The sequence below is a fragment of the Ochotona curzoniae genome, unplaced genomic scaffold (assembly GCF_017591425.1).
Source record: "Ochotona curzoniae isolate NIBS_2020 unplaced genomic scaffold, NIBS_Ocur_1.0 contig_3498, whole genome shotgun sequence".
Taxonomy (NCBI): Eukaryota; Metazoa; Chordata; class Mammalia; order Lagomorpha; family Ochotonidae; genus Ochotona; species Ochotona curzoniae.
The window spans coordinates 20,402,501-20,424,508 of record NW_024465885.1 but is presented as its reverse complement, the minus strand read 5'-3'; the positions used below and the strand labels follow the sequence as shown (position 1 = coordinate 20,424,508).

The window sequence follows — 22,008 nt, the reverse complement described above, 5'->3', positions numbered from 1 at the left end:
ATCCATCCTTTATTCAGTGTAGGCAGCGCATGCTGCGATGCGTCTTCATGCCTCAGTGTGCTAGAATGGTTGTAAGGAGATAAACATATTTTCTTCCTCCTCTACTCATTCCTGCAGTCACATTCTTTTTTTCCATTATTTTTATTTCTTCAATTTTTGCAAAGGTGCTGTTTGAATCCATCCTTTAATCATAGGATTACTTCAGGAGTGACCACAATACTCAACAAGTAAAAAGCAGAAAGTTCACAGTTCCACACAAGTACAAAAAAAGGCTAAAACAACAATTACATCATGAGATTCCCATTTAATTCCTATACCTTTAAAATATTCTACATTAAATCTACATATGAAAAATAAAACATGTAGGGTATTTTTCTTGTTGATGCTGCCTTATTTGATAATGCATAGTGTTTCGAACTGTATCCATTATGATGCAAAAAAATAGGATTTGCATCTTTTTTTTTGTTTGGGTAGTATTCCATAGTTTATATTTCATTTTCCACATTTTCTTTACTCACTGATCAACTGTAGGATATCTGAGGTGATCCCATATCAGAACCATTGTCAACTGATATGCAATGAACCCAGAGCACAAATGATTCTCACATGTAGATTTCATTCCATTATGTTATTATTAGCTAAAGAAATTTTAGGCAGATACAGTTGCATCCAAATAGTTTCTTTTTCTTTTCTTTCTAGAGGATTTATTTGCATATTTATTTGAAAGTACAACTTAGGAAGACAGAACAACAAACATCTTCAACCACTGTTTCACTCCACAAATTATTGCATTGAGTGGAGTTATCCAGGTCACAGCCCAAAATAGGACATCACCCACTGCCATATGGGTGCAGGGGTCCAACCAGTTAGGCTATCTCCACTGCTTTCCTAAGCACATCAGCACAGAGCTGGGTGGAAACAAAGCAGGTCTAATACTTCCAAATGGGATGTCATCATGGCAGGCATTGGTTTAGTAAGTGTCACAGAAGTGGCTCCTCCAAATAGTTTCTAACTAGATTGTTCTTTGGCTCAATAAGAGCTAGTCGATGTTAATTATATATATGTGTGTATATATAATAATTACATTTATAATTATACACATATATTTAAAAGTTCATTATTTTCCACTATTGGTTTTATGTCACTTTTAAAATTTTAAGACTATAGGATACAATTAAAACATAACATCAGTGCAAATGCAATACCAATGAAATGCAATAAAATGAAAAGTTTTAGCAGTTAAATAAAATATGTGGGAAGTTTAAAAAAGTAGGCTTTTAATAATACATGTTTGATGTCATCAAAATAATTGGCTAATAAAACGTTAAATATATATATATATATATATATGATTTGACACCCTAGAAAAATATAAGATTGTCTAACTATTTAATTAAAAATTTAATGTAACATTATCAGCTTATTCTAAAAGGCTTCTAAAGCCAAATTCATGTGATATAATAAAAATACGTCCGCATTCTGTCATTTCCAAATGAGTTTCTTTCTGGGCACATATGGTCTTTTACTTCCATCTCATGGTTTCAAAATTTAATCACATGTTGCCTCTCTGGAAACACAGAACAGGTCTCTTGGAAATGAAACCGGGTGTATTTGGTTTTGTTTTTCAAACAAGAAGCTGACTTGTGGTAATCTCCACTGCTGTTATTTATACTGGGCATCTGTGATGTCCTGGGCACTCAATCATTTTCAATTAAATGTTCCAGTGCCTCCTGAAAGTCCCATAAGAGCTTGCAGAGCCACGATTATAGATCCATAGAAGAAATGTATTTCTTGAACTTTTCCAGGTAGGCAATTTCTTATATCAAAAAGCCAATTATTTTCAGGGATTATGTAAATGTTCAGTGGGAACGCGGACACAAAAAAATGCCTTAATATATTTAAAAGGCCATTGTGAGCTAACGCTGCAACATACATTGACTAGACTTCTGTGATACGCACTTTCTGCCTGAAGGCTTCAAAATATGTAGATTTAAAATACATCAGTCGTAACAGTACATTAAAGTATTTTGTTCTACATATAAATATGAATATTGTATTTTTACAATAAGTATCCACATGTAAATGTGATAATAACGATGCGATAAAAAAACAAAATGACTTAAAAATAACAAAGCTGAAAAGTTAAAAATGCTAACTAAATGAAATGCTATCTCAATGTTCAATGATTACCAATCAATAAAATTTACTTTTTCTTTCCATAATTTTTCCTTGTTATTTGTCATAAAGTTAGAGCGAATCTTCCTTCAGTAGTCAGTAGCACAATGTACTGAGAATGAATTCTTCTGCACCTGTTATCAACTATTAAATAAGTTGATATTCAATTCTATTCAAATATACTGATGAAGAAAAATGTGAAAATGAAAATTAATTCATTGTCTCTCCAGAAATACAGAATTGTTTTTGTTAATGGTGAAGCAGGATCCTTACTCCCGAGAAAGCAATTTTCTATTAGATACTTTCTCATATTCACACATTTTTTGTAATGTATGTTGAATATTTAGATACAGTCTTATATTTCCAAATATATAAGCCTTTATTTTTTTAAATTATGATTTTATTTTGGTAATCTTTACATAGTTTATTAGGGAACAAAGGGCCAAAGGCTACAGAAAAGTAGGTAAGACCATTGTTTGCACATTTTCTTTCTCCTTTTTTTTTTCCTGTATCTGGGGGAGGAGGGAGATAAAGGGAGAAACCCACCCAGCCTCCCACCCATCCCAGGGTCCACAATGTGGGGCATGCGCCATGAGCACTGCTCAAGTGGTTTTGATAGTTCAACTGTTCTAAATTGCTGCCAAAGTCACCATTCTAAACATGATGAAATCTCTCCAGAATCCACGGACTAACATAGACCACCTTAGAATTTCTGTTTGCCAAGATTTTCATTCCCAACAAATGGCTGGGGCAGATGATCGATTTGGTCTGTCCTCTATTATTTTTTTAAAGATGTATTTATTTTTATTGGTAAGGGAGATAAACAGAGAGGAAAACAGACAGAGAGGAAGAACTTCCATAAGATGATTCACTCCCCAAGTGCTGCAACGGTTGGAGTTGAGTCAATCCGAAGCCAGGAGCCAGGAGCCTCCTCCAGGTATCCCATGTGGATGCAGAATTCTCAGGTTTTGGGTTGTCCTCTACTGCTTTCCCAGGCCACAGGCAGGCAGGTGGATGGGAAGCGGGACTGCTGGGATTAGAACCGGTGCCCATATGGGATCCTCACCTGTCCAAGGCAAGGATTTTAACCACTACACTATCATGCTGGTCCTGTCGTCTATTATTAAATATTTCATATAGAAGCCCCTATACTTCAAAAGTTGAAAAATATTTAAATAATGCTTAGTGACCCTAATTACCGAAAAATGAAATTTTAGAGTTGATTCCAATTAGAATAGGCAACTCTCTCTCTCATGTTTTCTTCCTTCCTTCCTTTTTTCCTTCATTTCCTTCCTTCCTTCCTTTCTTGCTTCCTTCCTTCCTTCCTTCTTTTTTTTTTCATTTTCTTGTCCTTGATACAGTTCCCTAGGCTCAGGGACATCCCTTTCAATTCTCCCCATTGTCCCCCCCCACGCCACACTGTTTTGTCCTATTTCACTACAATCTGATAGTCCTTCAACAGCATTAACAGGTCCATCATAAATGTATCATCACATTGTACACATAGACAGTGGTAGATATTCAAAATGCCAAGAATATCTGGGAGGCTTCAATGGAAATAAAAGGAAACACTAAAATTCAAAAGACAAACGAATGGAAAGCAGTCACTTTTCGTGACCTGTGGTCAACAAAGGTTGACTAAAGATAAGGAATAACAGATTTGATTGTGAGCATTCAAAACCTCAACTATAGTGAAGACAATGACATAAACATAGACATAAAAAAGCAGGAGGCTCTGAAACATAGGCTTAAGGAACCACATGCTAGAGTGTCTTACTGTGCTACCAAAGCAGAGTTTTTCTAATGGTAAGTGAGGCTTATTAATGAGCTACAGATTAATTTAGAAGAGCTCTTCTCAAAAATTAGAAGTAGAATGGAAATATTAGAAGAGCAAAGAAAAGTCTGGAAAAGAAATGGAAGAATATAGGACCAGCACTGTGGTGCAGTGGCTTAAGCCAGTGACTGCATCCCATCAAACCCCAGTTCAAGTCCAAGCTACCCCTTTTCCAATCCAGCTCCCTGCTAATAATCCTAGGAAAGCAGCACAAGATGGTTCAAGTACATGGGCCTCTCTCCATATACAAGAATTAGAAGAAGCTCAGGCTTCCTGGCTTCAGCCTGGCTCAATTTTGGCTACTGTGACCATTTGGGGAGTGCACCAAGAGTTGGAAGCCCTCCAACCCTTCTCTCTTTCTCCTTTTGCACCACCCTTTTCCTCTCTGTGACTCCACTTACCAAGCGGGTGCGCGTGCGCACACACACACACACACACACACACACACACACACACACACAAAAATAAAAGAAGGGTAAAGAAGATGTCAAGTCACATTAGAGAAAGTGTTTCATTTTGGTGTATATATGTCTTTGATGGTTTATGATTATCAGATTATTTTTCATTTTATGTCAGATCTCAAAGGTTTTGGCAAACACAACATATGTAAAATTAGGTGTTGGAGGCATTCAGGGAAATGTGGTGTTAAGCCTTATCATTGCAGCTCTTTTTAAAATTTCCCTGAATAAAATATTTATTCAAACCAGAATGATCTTAGATCTGGATATCAAAGTTGAGTGACATTAGGATTATCTGTTTAATAAAGTAAAATAATTTGATACTTTAATAGGGGATTTATTCAAACATTGCAATGTAACTTTAAAATTTTAACTTTTACATTTCAGTTATATTGTTTCTTACCTGGCGCTTTTAATTCCCCAGCTAACAGGTACACTCTGAAATAACTTACTCAAGATATTTGCTTTTAAAATTAGAAGGAAAACATTCCATGCAGTGCAAATGGTTCTGTAACTGTGACACAAAGTTTAATGTGAATGTTAAATCTAGGCTAACTGGCATTATTTTATGATAGTAGAGTAAGATCTGAAATGATATTAGAAGAAAAACAGAGTCTATCACTCTACTGTGTCCTTGGGTTGAGAGGTTATCCAAGTTTCTGATATGATTTATACTGATCTTTCCTCACAATGTATACAACTTGATAAATGACATTCCAAAAAATTCAGACTGACAAATTGTTTGCTTTTTTAAAGTTTTGTTTATTTTTGTTAGTAATTCAGATATACAGAGAGGAGGAGAGACAGAGAGGAAAGTCTTCTATCTTATGATTCACTCCCCAAGAGGCCTCAAAGGCCATTGCACCTGTGCCAATCCGAAGCCAGGAGCCTCTTCCTGGTCTCCCACATGGGTGTAGGGTCTCAAGGTATTGGACCATCCTTGACTGCTCTCCCAGGCCAAAAGCAGGGAGCTGGATGGGAACAAGGGCTGCTGGGATTAGAACCGGCACCCATATGGGATGCTGACAAGTTCAAGGCAAGGACTTTAGTAGCTAGGCTACTGCACCAGGCCCCAAAATTCTTTATTTACCAACAATATGGAAAGTCTATGTCAATCAAAGCAAAAATCAAAGACAACAATTTTTAAATAAGTTGAACCACATTTTCAGAAGATGGTCATGGTCAATTCATTATAATTTTTTTTTTTTTGCTAACCATAGATATGATGCCTTATTATTCACATAAAGAATGGATGTTTATTTTATTTCTTTGCATCTTTTAACCAGGTATTAATATTCTGTGCTTGCTAAAGGAAAGAAATGTTAAGTATAGATAAGACATCAGTAATTGTTCTGCTTCAGCAGAAAGTCCTTCAGATATTAGCTTAATAATTTTTACAATTTGAATATTTCTCCTTCATAGCAAACTATCATGCTTTAGAATCATAGCCATTGTACATTTCCTGGGGATGATCTTTTGCTTGTTGTACCATAAAGTGGCTAGAATTACAGTCTGTAAAATAACCAGTTTGTTTCTCTAACCTATTTATATAGCCATCAGTGAACATTGCTATATCAGTAAAAACTGGTCCAGGATTTCAGGGACGTTCTAGAAAATGCCATTATTTTCATGTTTTCTAAATGGCCCTAATGTTGTACATATAGCTCATTCCCTGTTTCAACTCCAAGCGTCTAAATTTAGAGGCAATGCATACTTTCAAGATCAGAGTTAAGTGACAAATGCTGAGATCAACAACAACAACAAAAAGAAATCAATTTACTTTTGGTTATCAAGATGTCAAGTGTTATGGCAAGGTTGTTGTTTGATCATAAGCCTTAGTGTAAGTACATCTACTTGACACAGTACCAGTGCAGTAATTGATTTGTGCAATTACAAGCACACAGACTTGAGATGATGGTTTCAATTTGAAATTTAAGGATGTAAGCTGAGTTGAACTTTCCACTTCTAACTGACTTCATTTATAACTGCATTGAAATCTATTTGACCGTCTCGACACACGCACTGATGGTGATGCTTGAATGGGTACTATTATTGTTGAGCTTTCAAAAGAAATCTTTGGAATTCTCAACTTATAAATACAGAAACAATCCATTGCTTCACCTGTAAAAATATTGTGCATATGTGGGCAGTGCTATATCCATGCTGAAGGAAAAGCAAGAGACTAAAACATATATCCAGAAGTCATGGAAATAAAAGACTAGAACACAAAGAAGAATAAACACCGAGGAATCTTTGCTGTTTTGCACTTTGTCACACACATGAACACACCAGGATGCTCATATAACATAAATGAATACAAACAAATTCAGATCATTTAGAAAATAATGGGAAAATACATTTAAGGAGAAAGGCATTAAAACTACCCTTAAGTTTCTCTGTCCCTTTTTTTCCCTGTTCATTTTTTTTTTACTTCTATTCCAGTAGTAAATATCTCAAATGTTGCAGGAGCACTAAATTGACAGATTAATGTTACTAAACATATCACAAAATATTTATTTTAATATTAAAGGACAGGGAAGTAGAAGTATGTAGTTCTAATCTCATGCTCTTAAACTATTTATGATAATACTTTTACATATTTTAGCAGGCTAGATAAGAAACTATATAAAAAACATGAGGGGTAGTGGAATTGTGGCATAGTGGGTTGAGTCACAGCTTGGGATGTCTCCTATCAAATGCTGTTCCGAGTTCCTGCTACTACAGTTCAGATCCAATCTCCAGATCATATTCCTGAAAGGGAATACATGATGACCAAAAAAAATTAGATTCCTGTGACCCCTGATGAAATTTCAGATAGCTAACTTCAGCTGGGTCAGGGATCTGACAATTCAAGATAACTGATTGAATTAGGAGATATTTTAAGGCAATGAAGTGGTTTTTTTTTAAGGATTTGTTTTATTCATTTATTTATTTTGGAAAGTCATTTATACAGAGAGGAGAAGAGACAGAGAGGAAGATCTTCTGTCCAATTTTTCATTCCCCAAATACCCAAGTACACGCAGTGCCTGGAGCTGCACTGATCTGAAGCCAGGAACCAGGAGGCTCTTCTGAGTCTCCCATGGTTACAGAGAACCAAAGCTTTGGATCATCTTTGACTGCTTTCCCAGGCCACAAGCAGGGAGCTGGATGGGAAGCAGGGCCATCAGTATTTGAACCAGTGGCCATATGGGATCCAAGTACATGCAAGGCAAAGACTTTAACTGCTAAGGTAGGGTGACAGGCCCAGGGCAATACATTTGGGTTTAGTTATTTCAGCTGCTAGGAGATTGGCATTTTGTTTGTTTTTCTTTTCTCACTTCCCAACTTTTAATATTCTCAGATTTTCAGTTAACACTCTCTTTCCTTTTCTTTCCTGAGCTTGGTCTCATGATTTCCCAATCTCTCTGGAAAATTCCAGTCTAGCTTTGTACCTTGATATCTGATTTATCATTTTCTTATTGTTGAGTGAAGATACATTTCTTAATTTCTTCCAACACTTGCATCCAACAGTTTTTAATTATACATTTTCACTTTCTGCTCCATCACATCCTATTTCCCTTCCTTTTTATTTTCCTGTATGTTTCTTGTTGCCGATGTTATTGTTGTAAAATCTGTCATTGGTTTTGCATTATTGTCATCCTCTTTAAGACTCAAGTTATTCCTATTGCCTGTCCCAGATATGGTAAAGAATGTCTCTGCTCTCTCTTACTTAGCAGCATACTTTATCTGAGTTCTCTTTGGAAGCATTTACTTTCAGAATTTTTAGCTTTTCTATGTTCAAGGCCCTCATTTTCTTGTGAACACAACTTTGGTGAGCATCCTGTGACCACTCTTCAGAACTGTATGTGTGATCGTTCTGGGAATTCCTTTATCAGTGACTTCGCATTAATTTTTACAGAGGAGACTGATTGGGAGTATTCTGTTTTCAACAGTTGTCAAAAGACAATTTAATTTTGAAAGTAAATCTGGATTCTTTATTGAGGATAGTACTCAAGCGTTGATGTTTTATTTTTAGTGTGCATATATTTCTGCCATTCATCAGTATGCCAAAATTTCCATTTTTTTTTTTCCTTCAGTTACTATTTTCGACCAAACTGTTCCCTATTACACCTCATCCTGTCTTCCAGGTTAATAGCATCATCAATTTTTTTGCTTTAATATCACAATAGTAATGTTTTCACCTTCAGCTTTCTGTTCTGTGAATTTTATCTTGGAATAATTATTTATCATTACCTTTCTTTCTATTCCTTCTTACCATCTGCTCAGCTTTTGCTGTTTTCTTTCTATTTCAGTTATCATTCATCTCATCATTCACTATACTTTCTCAGTTTCCTTTTATTGCAGATTATTAATTTTATTTGTTAAATTTATTCACTTTTTGTGACATTTATAATCTTCATTAATGCATTTTTGCTTAATTTATTCATTCATTTGTTCATTCATTCATTCATTTATATTTTATTTGAAATTTTCACACACCCAGAGAAGAAGAGTGAGGGAGGGAGAGATCCTTTGTCTGGTGACTCCTTGTGCACATACCCAGTACACACAGGCTTTAAGACCAGGTCAATGACAAGAAGTCAGAATTCAATTTAAGCCTCATTTGGGATTAAGGAGTCAAGTTTTTAAGTCATCATCTATAGCTCAGGATACATATTTACAGAAAGCTTGTTCAAAGTGGAGAAGCCAGGACTTCCATCTGGTCATCATGATACAGGATGTGGATGTCCCAGGGGCGATTTGACCTCTGTACCAAATGCTCACTTCTCATACACCATATTTCAAGTCATCTTTTCAACACTAAGACCTTGAAGGTTAAGCAGCCTATTCAGGACCTCATTTGAGTGATATCTTCTATTTCTACTTACTACAATTCTACCATAATTAAAGACATCATTCAAGACATATTTTTCATAAAGCTTATTATACAGTTCCTAATATAGGTGATGAATCTTCATGATGTTTTATATCTCCTTTATGTCACTTTCCATGTCCTGCGATATATTATTGCTGATGACATAAGTCTTCTGTAACCTGCTAAAATAGAATATCATGGAGTAGTTATTTGTTTCGATTTTATGTCCCTCAATATACTTCTTTCAAAAACTTAGGCCAATTTTAAAAATAGATTTACTTGATAATTGATCTCTTATTTGTATTAAGATAAAGGTATGAGAGTAGCACGTTTTGTTTAATTAAATATATTGAGTCCACTGAAGGCTGTTTTACAACGTATTTGACATTCTCTGTTTCATTGACCATATATCTACAAAATCTATCAGACACATAAATATTTATTCTCTACAATTTAAAATGAACCTAAATCAAATTGATAATAAACTTTATTATGATGCCTTAAGAATTGCTCTCATAACATGCTTGAAATTATCAAGAATAGAGGGAAAACAAATTTCAATCTGTTCCAACAATTAAATTGCAAGAAAATCAACTCTATGTAAAAACAAAATGAAACAAACAAACAACAACAACAACAAACCCTCACTACCTGATGTATACTCTAAGGAACAGCAGAAATATTTTCACATTAAGTAAAAGTATGATTCTTCATACATGTGGGATATTATGTAGATATTGTATTCATAAACACTCATATGTCCCTTGATAATATCTGTTGGTGTATTTTTAAAAGAATTTGATCAATGCAGTAAATAGACCCCAAAATAATTCTTCCCCAATTCTTTCTGTTTGGCAACCACACTATAATAGTCCAACAGAGTGTCAAAAGAGAGTTGAAATTTGAGTCAACTTAATAATGACAAGAATGCTATTTCTTCATGTTTTAATTGGTACTATATATTTTAAATAATGTATTTAGAGAATGGGAAGAATGAGGAGAGAGAGAGGGAAGCAAGAGACTTCATCTGCTATGACTGCCAGTTCTGGGCCTGGTTGAAGACAGTAGCCTGGAACCCCATCTGGATATTATAAATGGATGGTGGGTGCCCAAGGACTTGTGCCTTCCTCCACTGCTTTCCCAGGTCAAAAATCTGGATCAAAAATGGAATAACCTGGACAAGAACTAGCACTCAAGCAAGGCACTACCATCATAGGTGGCACCTTAAATGTTACTAAAGGACAATAGCACCACAATTACATGGAGAAAATGGTGAGGGGGAAATGGGAGTCATGTCAGAAAGGGGGAGAAAGGAATCCCTCTATTTACAAAACTGCAAAATGGAAAAATAAAAATAAAAACTAGAAACTTTTTTGCTAAAACCTAAAAACACAGTAGGGTGTTTCAAGAACTCCTGCTACGTTTTTTCATTCTACAACAACAACAAAAATATCACAGGTAATAGAGAGGAACTAGATTTAAAAATGATATTTCTTGTAATCTAAGCTTCAATGGCATCTATTGTTCACTTGTGGAATTTTTAAATTGGAATAAAGCCAGTTTATGTTTTCATGTGGTTACATGCTTCATAAGGCATACATTTACTAAATGTAATTCCATATTTTACCTTAAATTATATCAAATGTAAGACATAGATTTCCACCTCCACCCCCTGGCTTGAGTTTTCCCATATTATTCCAACAGTATAGTTCCTTGTAAACAGTTGTAAGTCCATCATTGTGAGCATGGACAGTGGCCCAGAATCCAGCATCTCATTGGCAACATACATCCTACAGTTTCAATGGTAATCCATCCTCAATCTGGAAGTAGAGATACATACTGCACCATATCTATTGACCCAAAAGAATGTGTTCTTTCTGCTTGACCCTGGGTAATGTTTCTCTGTCTGCTAAGACTGTCCTCACCGTAATCTGCCATCTTGATTCTCATCCATATGTACATAGAGATAGGCATATTAAAGGAAATGCAAGAGAAATAGCAAAAGAAAGAGAGAGATTAATCTAATATGAGCTGTGTCCATTTTCCCAACACTAATTTATCAATAAGCAACAAGGTAAGCAAATGCAGAATACTGAGGTTGCTGTTATGGTATAGCAATTTAAGCTGTCACTTATGATGCTGGAACTTCCTAAATGCACCAGCTTATATCCTGGCTGCTCCACTTCTGATCCAGCTTCCTGGTAATGACCTGTGTAAAACACCAGAAAGAGCAAGTGCTTTGCCCCTGTCATCATGTTTAATAGCTGGAAGAAACTTCTGGCTCCTGGTTGTGGCTTGACCAATATGGCCATCTGGAGATTCAGTCAACACTAGTTTACTCATTTGCAATTTCTGTTTTGTTATAACTCTGATTTTCAAAACAAATAAACACATCCTTGGGGGGCAATGAGAAAGGAAGGAAAGGAAAGGAGAGGAGAGGAGAGGAGAGGAAAGGAGAAAAGGAAGGAAGGGAGGAAGAAAAGAAAGAAAAGAAAGAGAGAAAGAAAAAAAGAAAGAAAGAAAAAGAAAAAGAAAGAAGACAGTGGGTTAATAGAATGTTTTAGAAAAATTTCATATTTTTGAGATTTCATCAAGAGCTTGGAATACATGAAGGTCAATGTATGAGTATATTTGATGCTCGTTTTATTTTTATTATTTTTTTCTGGGAAGAACACTTTGAGAATAAGCTTTCAGATGCATAGAAAAATAAGATAAGTTTTTAGCTATATAAAATTGATACAAACAAAATCAAGTTCCATTCCATATGGCACATTTTCATCTTCTGATTGTTTAGATTTAAAGGAGGCTTTCCTGGATTGACAGCATTCTGATTGAGTTTGCAGTGGTATCGTATTATAGCTTAGGCTGCCTCTGTGGTCCTGTTATTTCCACTGGCTATCCCACACTCTTTGGCGGCCTTATCACCTAAGAATTCTATACTGGAATCACGTTTAGAACTATCTCTTTTGCCTGGCTGCACAGCAAGGAAGATTGTTATTCGTTTGCAGCAAGAAGCTCAATCATTTCTGGATTCCAATTAGAGAAAGCCTAGGGGCCCTCTTTATTAAGATGAAACACAAATCGAATCAAGATCTGCTAAACCATTTAATGTTTTTTACGGTGATATTAAGAAGTTTGAACATTTTAAACAATAATTGAAAATATGTATAGGTTATTTTTAATCTATGCATGAACTCTAACCTCCATTTCATCCAAATCACATCTTTGGGTGCTAACGGTTGCGACCTGAAAGATTTACCACACAGTAGCATTAGGAGCCAGTTTTGTAGGATTTTGTTTTTTATCATTTCCTGAAAGAGAGGCTCTTTTAAGGGGAAAAATACTCAGGTACAAGTTACTGAAATGATTTATTTGGTTCTTCAAGTAAATTTGTATACAAATTTTTAAAATGTATTTACAAATTTGTTTATTTACTTTCAGAGCCATGAGCATTCAGATGTGACTGAAAGCTTATGTAGAGAAAAACCCTAACACTGAATTTCAGAAAATTCTTGTATATCAAAATATGCAGATACATATATATGTGTGTGTGTGTCTAAAAAGTTCAAGCTGTCAGTGAGGAAATATTGTCCTTTGTATTATGGATATTTCTGTATTATACAGATTAATGTTTTACAATGTAAGTTATCCTTCTTGTAACAGTTATTTTAACATTAGCTTTTTATGGCTCTGTAGAAAAAAAATGAAATTTCTTCTATTTCAGTTGTGCTAAAGTTATAATTTTATTTCACTTGCTGTGTTCCTTTAAGGGAGTTAACATGTACATAATGTAAGGTTACCTAGGATATTATGAAGATTAGTAAATCAGATAGTAGTTAACAGATACGAGTTATAGCAAACAAACTGTAAATATATGAATGGATTGGCTTTTACTAATAAGACAATGAAAGTGAGTTCTTTTTATAAGTTAGTGATATAGATTTACAGATTTTTTAAAACATTGCGTATCCAGTTCCTGAATCGTTTTTTAGATCAAACAATGGCCATTCAGAAAGCTCTTGTTTACAGTTGCACTAAAATAATGTTTCTTTCTCTGCTTTCTGTCTCTGAAGAAATAGGAAAAAAATAAACAATATACCATTTCCTCTTACTTACTATTGCCATTCACCTCTAGTCTCCTAATGGTTTCTGGGGATTTTTCTTAGGAGACATTAGATCCTTAAAGCACATCAGCTGAGTCTTCTATAACCCATTTCCATTCTACATGATCTGTTTTGGAAAAGAATCTTAGGAAAAAAAAAACCGAGTGGAATGGAGAAAGCAAGAGAGATAAAATAGGCAAAATAAAGGGATTTCTGGAAAAAGAGCAACATGGTAGCTCTAAATGCAAAGGAGTAATTTTTGATATCTCTGGGGAAGACTTGATAAGGAGCCCAAGGGCAGTCCTCTAAGAGGAGCTTCAAGTTGTCTGCTGCAGGATCCGAGCCACATAGAATGCTGTGTCAATGCACCAGCACTGGTTACTACAAGAACTCAATGAATTAGCTCATCACTATATGTCCTCCTAATTAAGTGGAATAACATTAAACTGCGTTTGGTATTCCTCCAGCTTTTAAGTGAATTCATGATGATTCTTTGTGACCCTAGAAGATAGCTCAATATTAGGCGTTTATATGTTGCTTGCGTTCTTACTTTACAGATTATGTAGCATTTTAATGTTTTTTCCCCTTCTCTATGCATGTTTGAATCTAATAGGCCAGAGCCTGTTTTGTGGACAAAGGATGGAGGAGAATTACCAGATCCTGACCGAATGGTTGTGAGTGGTAGGGAGCTCAACATTCTGTTCCTGAACAAAACTGATAATGGCACATACCGATGTGAAGCCACGAACACCATTGGGCAAAGCAGTGCAGAGTATGTTCTCATTGTGCATGGTGAGTACATTTGGAAAACATATGTGAAAAATGGAAAAGATGTAAAATTACTGTTTACAGTTGCTCAAATCTTTAAAAAAAATAAAATGAAGTCATTCCTTTCTTCCAGAACTTCCCTTAAGTTCGAACAATCCCAAAATCTATAAATAATACATTCAGTGCCTAATCAGATAAAATTATAACATTTACTATAAATAAAATTAGTTCTGCAATATATATTTTTTAACTTCTGAAGGTGACTAGTAAATTTATGTTAATGACTACCTGGAATTATTAAAACTGAATGGATTTATTTTTTATCTGTAATATTTTACTTCAGCTATCTTTGGCTATATTATCATAAAAATATCCTTAATTATTACAATAACTCATTGCACAAGGAAAGTATCTCTATGAGATGTAGCAGAGACAAAAGTGTATAATACTAACTATAACTATTGATTTCTTGTAAGCCATAATTTGAAATTCCTAGATATTTTTCTTGCATTATAACAAAACAGCAAAATGACAGAAAGAGAGATCTCTGCTTTTCCCTGCATCCAAATTCTGCTATGGCTTTTTCATAATGTAGCTTTGTTTTGATGTTAGATGGAATAGAGTTTTTATGAAATTGTTAGGTATTACAATAATATAATTAGGCAGCTTTTTAATTTCAGTACTTTACAGGGCTTCCTTTTTATGTCGGGGAGCATTGTGACCCCCTAAGAACAGTTAGAAAATATTACACACTTTTTCTCCTATATTTCATCAAGAAAAATTATTATGGAAGTAGTATTGTATTTTATATAGTATTGTAAAATTTAGGACAAGTGTGGTTAAAGCACAATAAAATAATCCCAAATAATTTTCAGAATCATTGAGAAACTATATCGATTTAAAGTCACCACCATGAATCCAATCGTTAGAATACATAAGAAATATAAATAACTCCATACATTTAAAAATAGAGTATTTTAGAAGTCAAATCTATTTTGAAAATTTCAGTTTAATTAACTAACTGATCAACTTTATTGAGTCCAATTTAGCTTAAAATCGGTGACACAATTACTCAATAATTGCTATTTTCTTCAAAATTTTATTTGCATCAATGTTCAGAAAATTAGAGAAAACACAGAATACCCATATAGTGCTCCTATTTTCAAATTATTTTAATGTATACAATCTGTCTAAAGAATTAGTATCATGTTATTATGTTAGGAGATGACACCTCCTCATGAATAAATTCTGAACCTAGCAACATCTCTACATGGTACAGCTTTCACTAGAACTAGAAGTTTAATTAATCTTATGAAGTATGCAAGAATCAACTTTGGGAAAAAATGGAGCTGATCAAGTTAGATTGCATCGATGTAACATCATTAGAGCTAAATTTGAATTTTTTGTAAGTAAATCCTTCCAGCCATACTGCCAAAAAAACTGAACCTGCCAGTAGTGTGTGAAGAAGATAAGCTAGATCTTTAGAGCAGGATTCAAGAGGAATCTTCTCATTGTGGTACCTGATGTTTACATCATGCAGCCATGTGGTTACATATACTCTATCTGACTGACCCTTAATTTTCTAAATGCTCCTCTTACCCAGTGGTTTCTGAGAACCTGGGGCCTTGTTGCATAGCATGTCGCATTGTGCTGAAAGCAATATGCCAGAAATATATAGAAAATTAGAATGTGACAGAAAAAAAAATGATCACAAAGATGAAAAGTATGCATGTGTTTTTTTAAGTCATTCTACAAGGGAAAATTCATATGCTTTCCCAGTGTTTGCAAGCGACCCAACAGCATGGTTTCCTAAATAGGCAAGGTTACCTTTAGATAGTTGGCAGTTGGCATATTTCTAATACTTTTCTAAGCACTTTGTAAGAAGCCATTTTTGGCTTTGCTTTCTGGACTCCATCAAAAGCACCCCATAGATTAATGCTACTCATGCTGCTAGGTAAATGCTGTGAAGTTCAACAGTGGTTTACCTAGAATTATTGACACAAGTAATGAGAGGCTCAGTTAAACTGCATAACGATAGTACACTATGTTTAAAAAGGGGTCCAATTGGGTTCATTACAAAATAAATTTTCCCTTTTGCACACTGAGTGTAATGTTTCATTAGTCACTGGCTGTATAAATATAAAAAGCTACTCTCCTCTGTTAATGGTTTGCTGTTTCAAAATCCTACTAAATGATGAAATTTGAGTGGCATTTCAATCTATAATGAATGCTGAATACATTTCAGAATGGAGTGATAAGGGATCATTTGTGAGAACTTTGCCGTTTCATCTTTTTCTATCAGGGTTGATTTTATGTTAACTGTAATAATTTCACAGACACTGCAAGAATGGGGTTTCATGAGCTGACTCGTGTCTTTACCTCTACCACAGTTGCCTCGTTTCTATTTGGTTCTTAACGTGATGGCGGTCTGTGCCCTGGTGATGTCCTCTGCTATCCCGATGTGATCCCAGTGGTCAAACTTAATTCTTTGGACATCAATGGAAATAGTTAAATGCTACGTTTATTAATGACACTGACATTTTGTTGTGTATAATAGTTTGTTTTTTTGGACTATCCTCTTAATTACAGCTTTGAACCTCTAGTATTTGAAACTGCCAGAGTAATAATTCACTTTGGAAAAAAAAAGTCTAAAAAAAGTCTACATATAAATACTTATACGATATACACATATATATTATATACATAGACATTGGAGATACATACAAATATATGTATGTATATATATAATATATATGTTATATATATTATATACACGTTAACTATGATGGGTCCATTAGGGGAGAAATCTGAACTTTGCATTAACCAGCTCAGCACTGAAGTGATTAATTGCTTAAACATCTATTCATTATTATTCTAGTTAATTCCAGAGCATTCAAGTAGTTTCTTCATTCTTTTCAGGAAAAGGCAAACATTGCTGTCTTGCTATTATTTCTGTCATGCTGTTATTTATTTTGTGAGGCTGATTACATCCATAGTTTTAATGGACTGAATTTTTTTTTCTTTTGCTGTCCTTACCGTACGGAGAATTGGGATCAGTTGAAAAACTTATTCACAAAATATGTAGAAACTAAGTAATTACATAATGGTACAAGGATGCTGTAGAAACAGCAGTTTGTGAATATCAAAAGATCATAGTTAAATGTGAAAGATAAACTAAGCGTTTAATTATTATCAGAGAGGAAAAATATAAGAAGACAGTTTCACTGTGCCATTTATCTTCTCAATCTCTAGGAACACAACTAAACTTTTATGAATTTAAACAATACTACATGTGTCTAGATTATTCACCAATAAGTGAAATGCATCACAGATTAAAGTTCTCAGCACTGCACCAGCTAAGCAGATATAAAATGAGTCAAGCTATTATTAATATTCCCAATAACCTAATGTTATACTAACCTATTGGGGGGGTGAGAGAAAATCTAGCCAAGATTAGTATATCGTTTATCACACATGATGTTCTTTGATTAGTATCATAGACTTATAAACTAGAGCAACACTTTTAAAAAATCCTTAAAATTGTATACTCTTGCTATGTGAATAATAGATATCATTAATAAATCAAGAATGAATTTGAAAAGTTAAGGAAAAACATGATCTAGAATTATTGTGAAGAAGGTTAAGCTGCTGCTTTTGAATCCAGCATCCCATATTAGCAGGCTAGTTGAAGTATTGGCTGCTCTGCTTCTGATCTTGCTTTCTGATAATTTGTTTGAAGATGCAGGAAACGGTACCCCAGTAGTTGGGTTCCTGCTTTTCATATGAGAGACCAGAGTGGAGTTATTTGTTCTTAGCTTCAGCCTACCCCAAACCTTCCTGTTCTGGCCATTTGTGGAGTGAACCAGCAGGTGGAAGCTCTCTCTTTCTCTCCCTTCCTCTAGCTCAATGTGTTGTTCAAATAAATGAATGTTTTGTTTTTTAAGTCAGTACAAAATGGAATTAAAGATTAGTATAAAATGAAAAGATCATTTTGGTTAAAACTCATTTTTCATGCATTTTTACAACATGTATTTTCCAAGAAATTTTTGAAGATACAAAGTGAACAAATTAAAAATGTAGAGACCACGAAAATAATTTCTTTGTTTGCCCTTTTCCCTAGAACAATATCAATATAGCAGATTTAGATAAAATTTTTTTCTCCCCAAGCAAACTAGATCTACAATCATCAGCTACCGAGAGATTAGCAGACACTTATTTATCATACATACAAAGGCTTCAGGGAATTATCAATGACTTTACAGAAAGTAATTCAATTTCCACTATTTGCTTGCCACCAACTGCTTAAAACACAGTTTAATAAAATGTCAGAAATATATTGTATCTTGGAAATTTTGAAGGAAAAAATGTATTAATAGAAACAGAAATCACCTTATCCACTTCCAATTTTTAAGTCTTCTTAGTTTTGTCGATACTTTGTACTCCCTATAAATTCATCCCAGGTAAATTTATAAAACAAACAAAAAAGCTCCTAGAAATAAAATAAATTAACATGTGAAGAGAGAAGGGCAATGTTTATTGTCACGTAACACTTCAAAACAATCTTCAGGCTGTTACAAGATTTACAGTGATATAAGTAGAACAAGATTGTGACTCAGTTCTCCTGCTACTATGACTATATCATCAATGGTAAGTCCAGTTCATAAACAAGAGTGGAAGAGCATATGATTAAACCCTCCATGGAGAATACAGGTTGTCTACCACTGTCAAAAACAGATTTAAGATACGCAGAAAGTTTCTCATGATATCTTCCTTTCGTTTCCAAATTTAATGACTACTATGGTAACTCTGATGGAATAGTTCAAATTCTTACCATTGCTCTAAATTACTCCATTAATCCAATATTTTTTCTTCTTCTTATGACTTAATATCATGTACCAATTCATTGGTTCTTCATTATGTTAAACCATGTTAGTCATATTTTGAGTGGAATTGCCCACTGTGTATTTTCCACATTGTCAGTATTCTTTATTTGTACCTATTTTGCTATTCTAGCAAATTCCAGTTTATAACCACATACCACAAATAAACTCTCCATAATAAATATTCTGATATCATCCAGTAAAATATATCAAAACATGCTTTGATTTCTGTACTGCCAATCAAGTTGTCACACTTGCTGTTTTGATATATCTAAAATTCACTTGACAGCTGTGGTATTTTCTTGTTGTTCATGTGCTTGTCAATATGAATACCGATGAAAACCATGATATTGCTATTTTTATGTTTACAAGGTAATTTACTTCCAAAGTAATACATTTATAGAATAATATCTATGACATTTTATTGTTAATGGGGACCAGAATATAGAGAGTTGTGAATATTAAAAAAACACTTAGTATGTTTTAACAGATATTATTGTGAGAAATATCTATGTGTTTGGAGCTAATGAAAGGTATCAAGATAGTACACGTGCTTTTCCAGCTTTTAAAAATGAAAAGATTGCTACTGCTACTTCCTTTTGTATTTATTGTTGATAACAAATGTCAAGAATACTCAGACAGAAGAGTGTACACGTGTATATTTTAGACCGCTGCTTTAAGCAAAGTTTCTAGAAGAATTGTTGCTCAGTTAGACATGTATCTGCTTGTGACACTGTAGGCAAATGCAGATTTGTTTTCCATTGCAGGAACTGATTTGCCATTTCAGTTGACGTCCTTACCATGTAAGAGAGGCACATTGAGTGACGGAAGTTATTCTTTCTTTCGTCCTAATAAACATTTCCAATCTTTGCAGCATTACTTCCCAAAGTCTGACTAATGTGCAAATTAGTCAGTTAGGGCTGTTGACCTTAGCTTTAGCAAAGGTATGCTTTTATAATTGAAGGCATAAAAAAATTTGAAACTCATTGAGGACATCACAAAGTAATACACTAAGTTTGTAATCAAACTTTGGTCACCATAGGGCTAAGTAAATGTGATTATAGCACATATAATCACTGGTCCAGCAGGAACTTTTACATATTCATTTCATAATTACTAATAACTTGAAAGTTAATGTAGATTCTCATCACAATAAAAAGGAAAGTAAACTTTCATATTTCATAGTAAATAGACAGTGAGACTAAAAGTCTGGCAGCCTCTGTAGAAATGCATTTATAATTCCAATTATCTAGCAACAAAACATGTTAGGAATATCAGATGGCTCCAAGAATGATTTTGCTTAGTTTTACTGTTAGGCAAGGTGATCCTTCCAGATCAGCATATAATTAACAGGGTGACTCTTTGAACACATACAAGTGGGTAGGTGGTGGGAATGAGAAGCATGACAGATGCACAGCCTAGCAAACATTGAAAAAGGGATTCAACTGAAATCTGCTGTGTTGCATGGAAGCAGACCTACCAGTTGGTAAATTAATTCTGCATACTCCTAATGAGCATTTTTCCTTTAGAGTGGTTTTCTTTAGAAACATAGATTGTAAATATATGGTGTAGGGATAAAAGGATAGGAAGACATCCATATGGAGCAACAAAGAGTGTACTATGGTAGGGCCCTGCGATCGCTCCTCTCATCGCTTGTCGCCAGCAGTAACTGTAACAAGCTGGATGATTCTTAAGACCATGTCCTCTTTAATTGTTGAGATCAAAACATGCCATTTCTGGACAATAGCATGCAGGGACATCTGTGCTGTCTGTGTGGAAAGGTGTTTCTCTGCATATAGAAGTGAAAGAGCGCAGGTAGTGGCAACAGAAGCACCGTCTTCATTAGGAAGCATTTCAAAGCTGCGTGTGTGATGGAATAGCCAAGCCAGAGCTGAGGCTTAATTGTATTGTTTTGTTTTAACATGAGTACAATGTGGATAAATTAAGGTTTTTAGCTTTCAGAGCAAAAGATCTGTTTTGAGACAACACTGTGAAATAACTATTTCCCCAGGACAGGACTTACATGTCAATAAGACAACTCTCCTTTCTAACTCAAGAGAAAAAAATCCAGCACCCAGTTTGCATGGCATGCAGACCTTCCAGATTTATTTAAAAATAAAATGACATTGTGACTTTACAAAAATCTACACTGAATTCATACTCAACAAATGTGCATTAAATGCTACATTGGCTAGATAAACTTGCAATATGCAGGGATATTTGAGGAACTGTTTTGTGTCTAGCTTTCAGTAACAATGGCATGTCTAAATGCTATATGCAAATGTTCATAAGTTCGTCTAGCTTCTTGCAATGTGCTTTTAAGAAATACACATTTTTCTAGAATCTAAGAATTATTCTTCTTTTCTCACTAACTTTTCTGCACTTCATCAGCAGGCACACTATTTTTATTGTTCAAGGGTTTTATTGTGATGCAATTGTAGAAATGTTTTTCAAGGTCCTCCTGTGCAATAAAATATTCAAACAGATAATAAGATCACATGATAAAAAATATTTTAGTTTGTTCAATATTCAGTTTATAAAGTTGCTACTTTTGATTAAATAACCTAAGAAGGTTATCAATAGTATCACTGATTTTCATGGGGGAATTGAATTATGAAATATCTTCTTTAAGGTTAAGGAATGCCTGGCTTCTTATGACCATTCTAGATAAAAGGAATCCAGTTGCCAGAAGGAGATATTAAAAATGGAGCTGAGGGCCTGTGCCATGGGCTAGCTGCAAAAATTCTTGCCTTGAACGTGCTGGGATCCCACGTGGGCACCGGTTCTAATCATGGTAGCTCCACTTCCCATCCAGCTCCCTGCCTATGGACTGGGAAAGCATTTAAGGACAGCCCAAAGCCTTAGGACCCTGCACCCATGTGGGAGACCCGGAAGAACTTCTGGCTCCTCGCTTTGGATTGGTGCAGCACCAGCT

At 34.6% G+C, this 22,008-nt stretch overlaps 1 protein-coding gene across 2 annotated transcripts in view; it reads left to right on the top strand.

Annotated features, from left to right (window-relative positions):
- CADM2 (cell adhesion molecule 2) overlaps positions 1 to 22,008 on the top strand; it is a 954,869-nt gene that overhangs the window by 866,778 nt on the left and 66,083 nt on the right. For both annotated transcript variants that reach the window (XM_040980623.1, XM_040980622.1), the window contains one exon: positions 14,039 to 14,217. In XM_040980623.1, the coding sequence (XP_040836557.1) occupies positions 14,039 to 14,217 (179 nt within the window). The remainder of the gene's footprint in view (positions 1 to 14,038; positions 14,218 to 22,008) is intronic.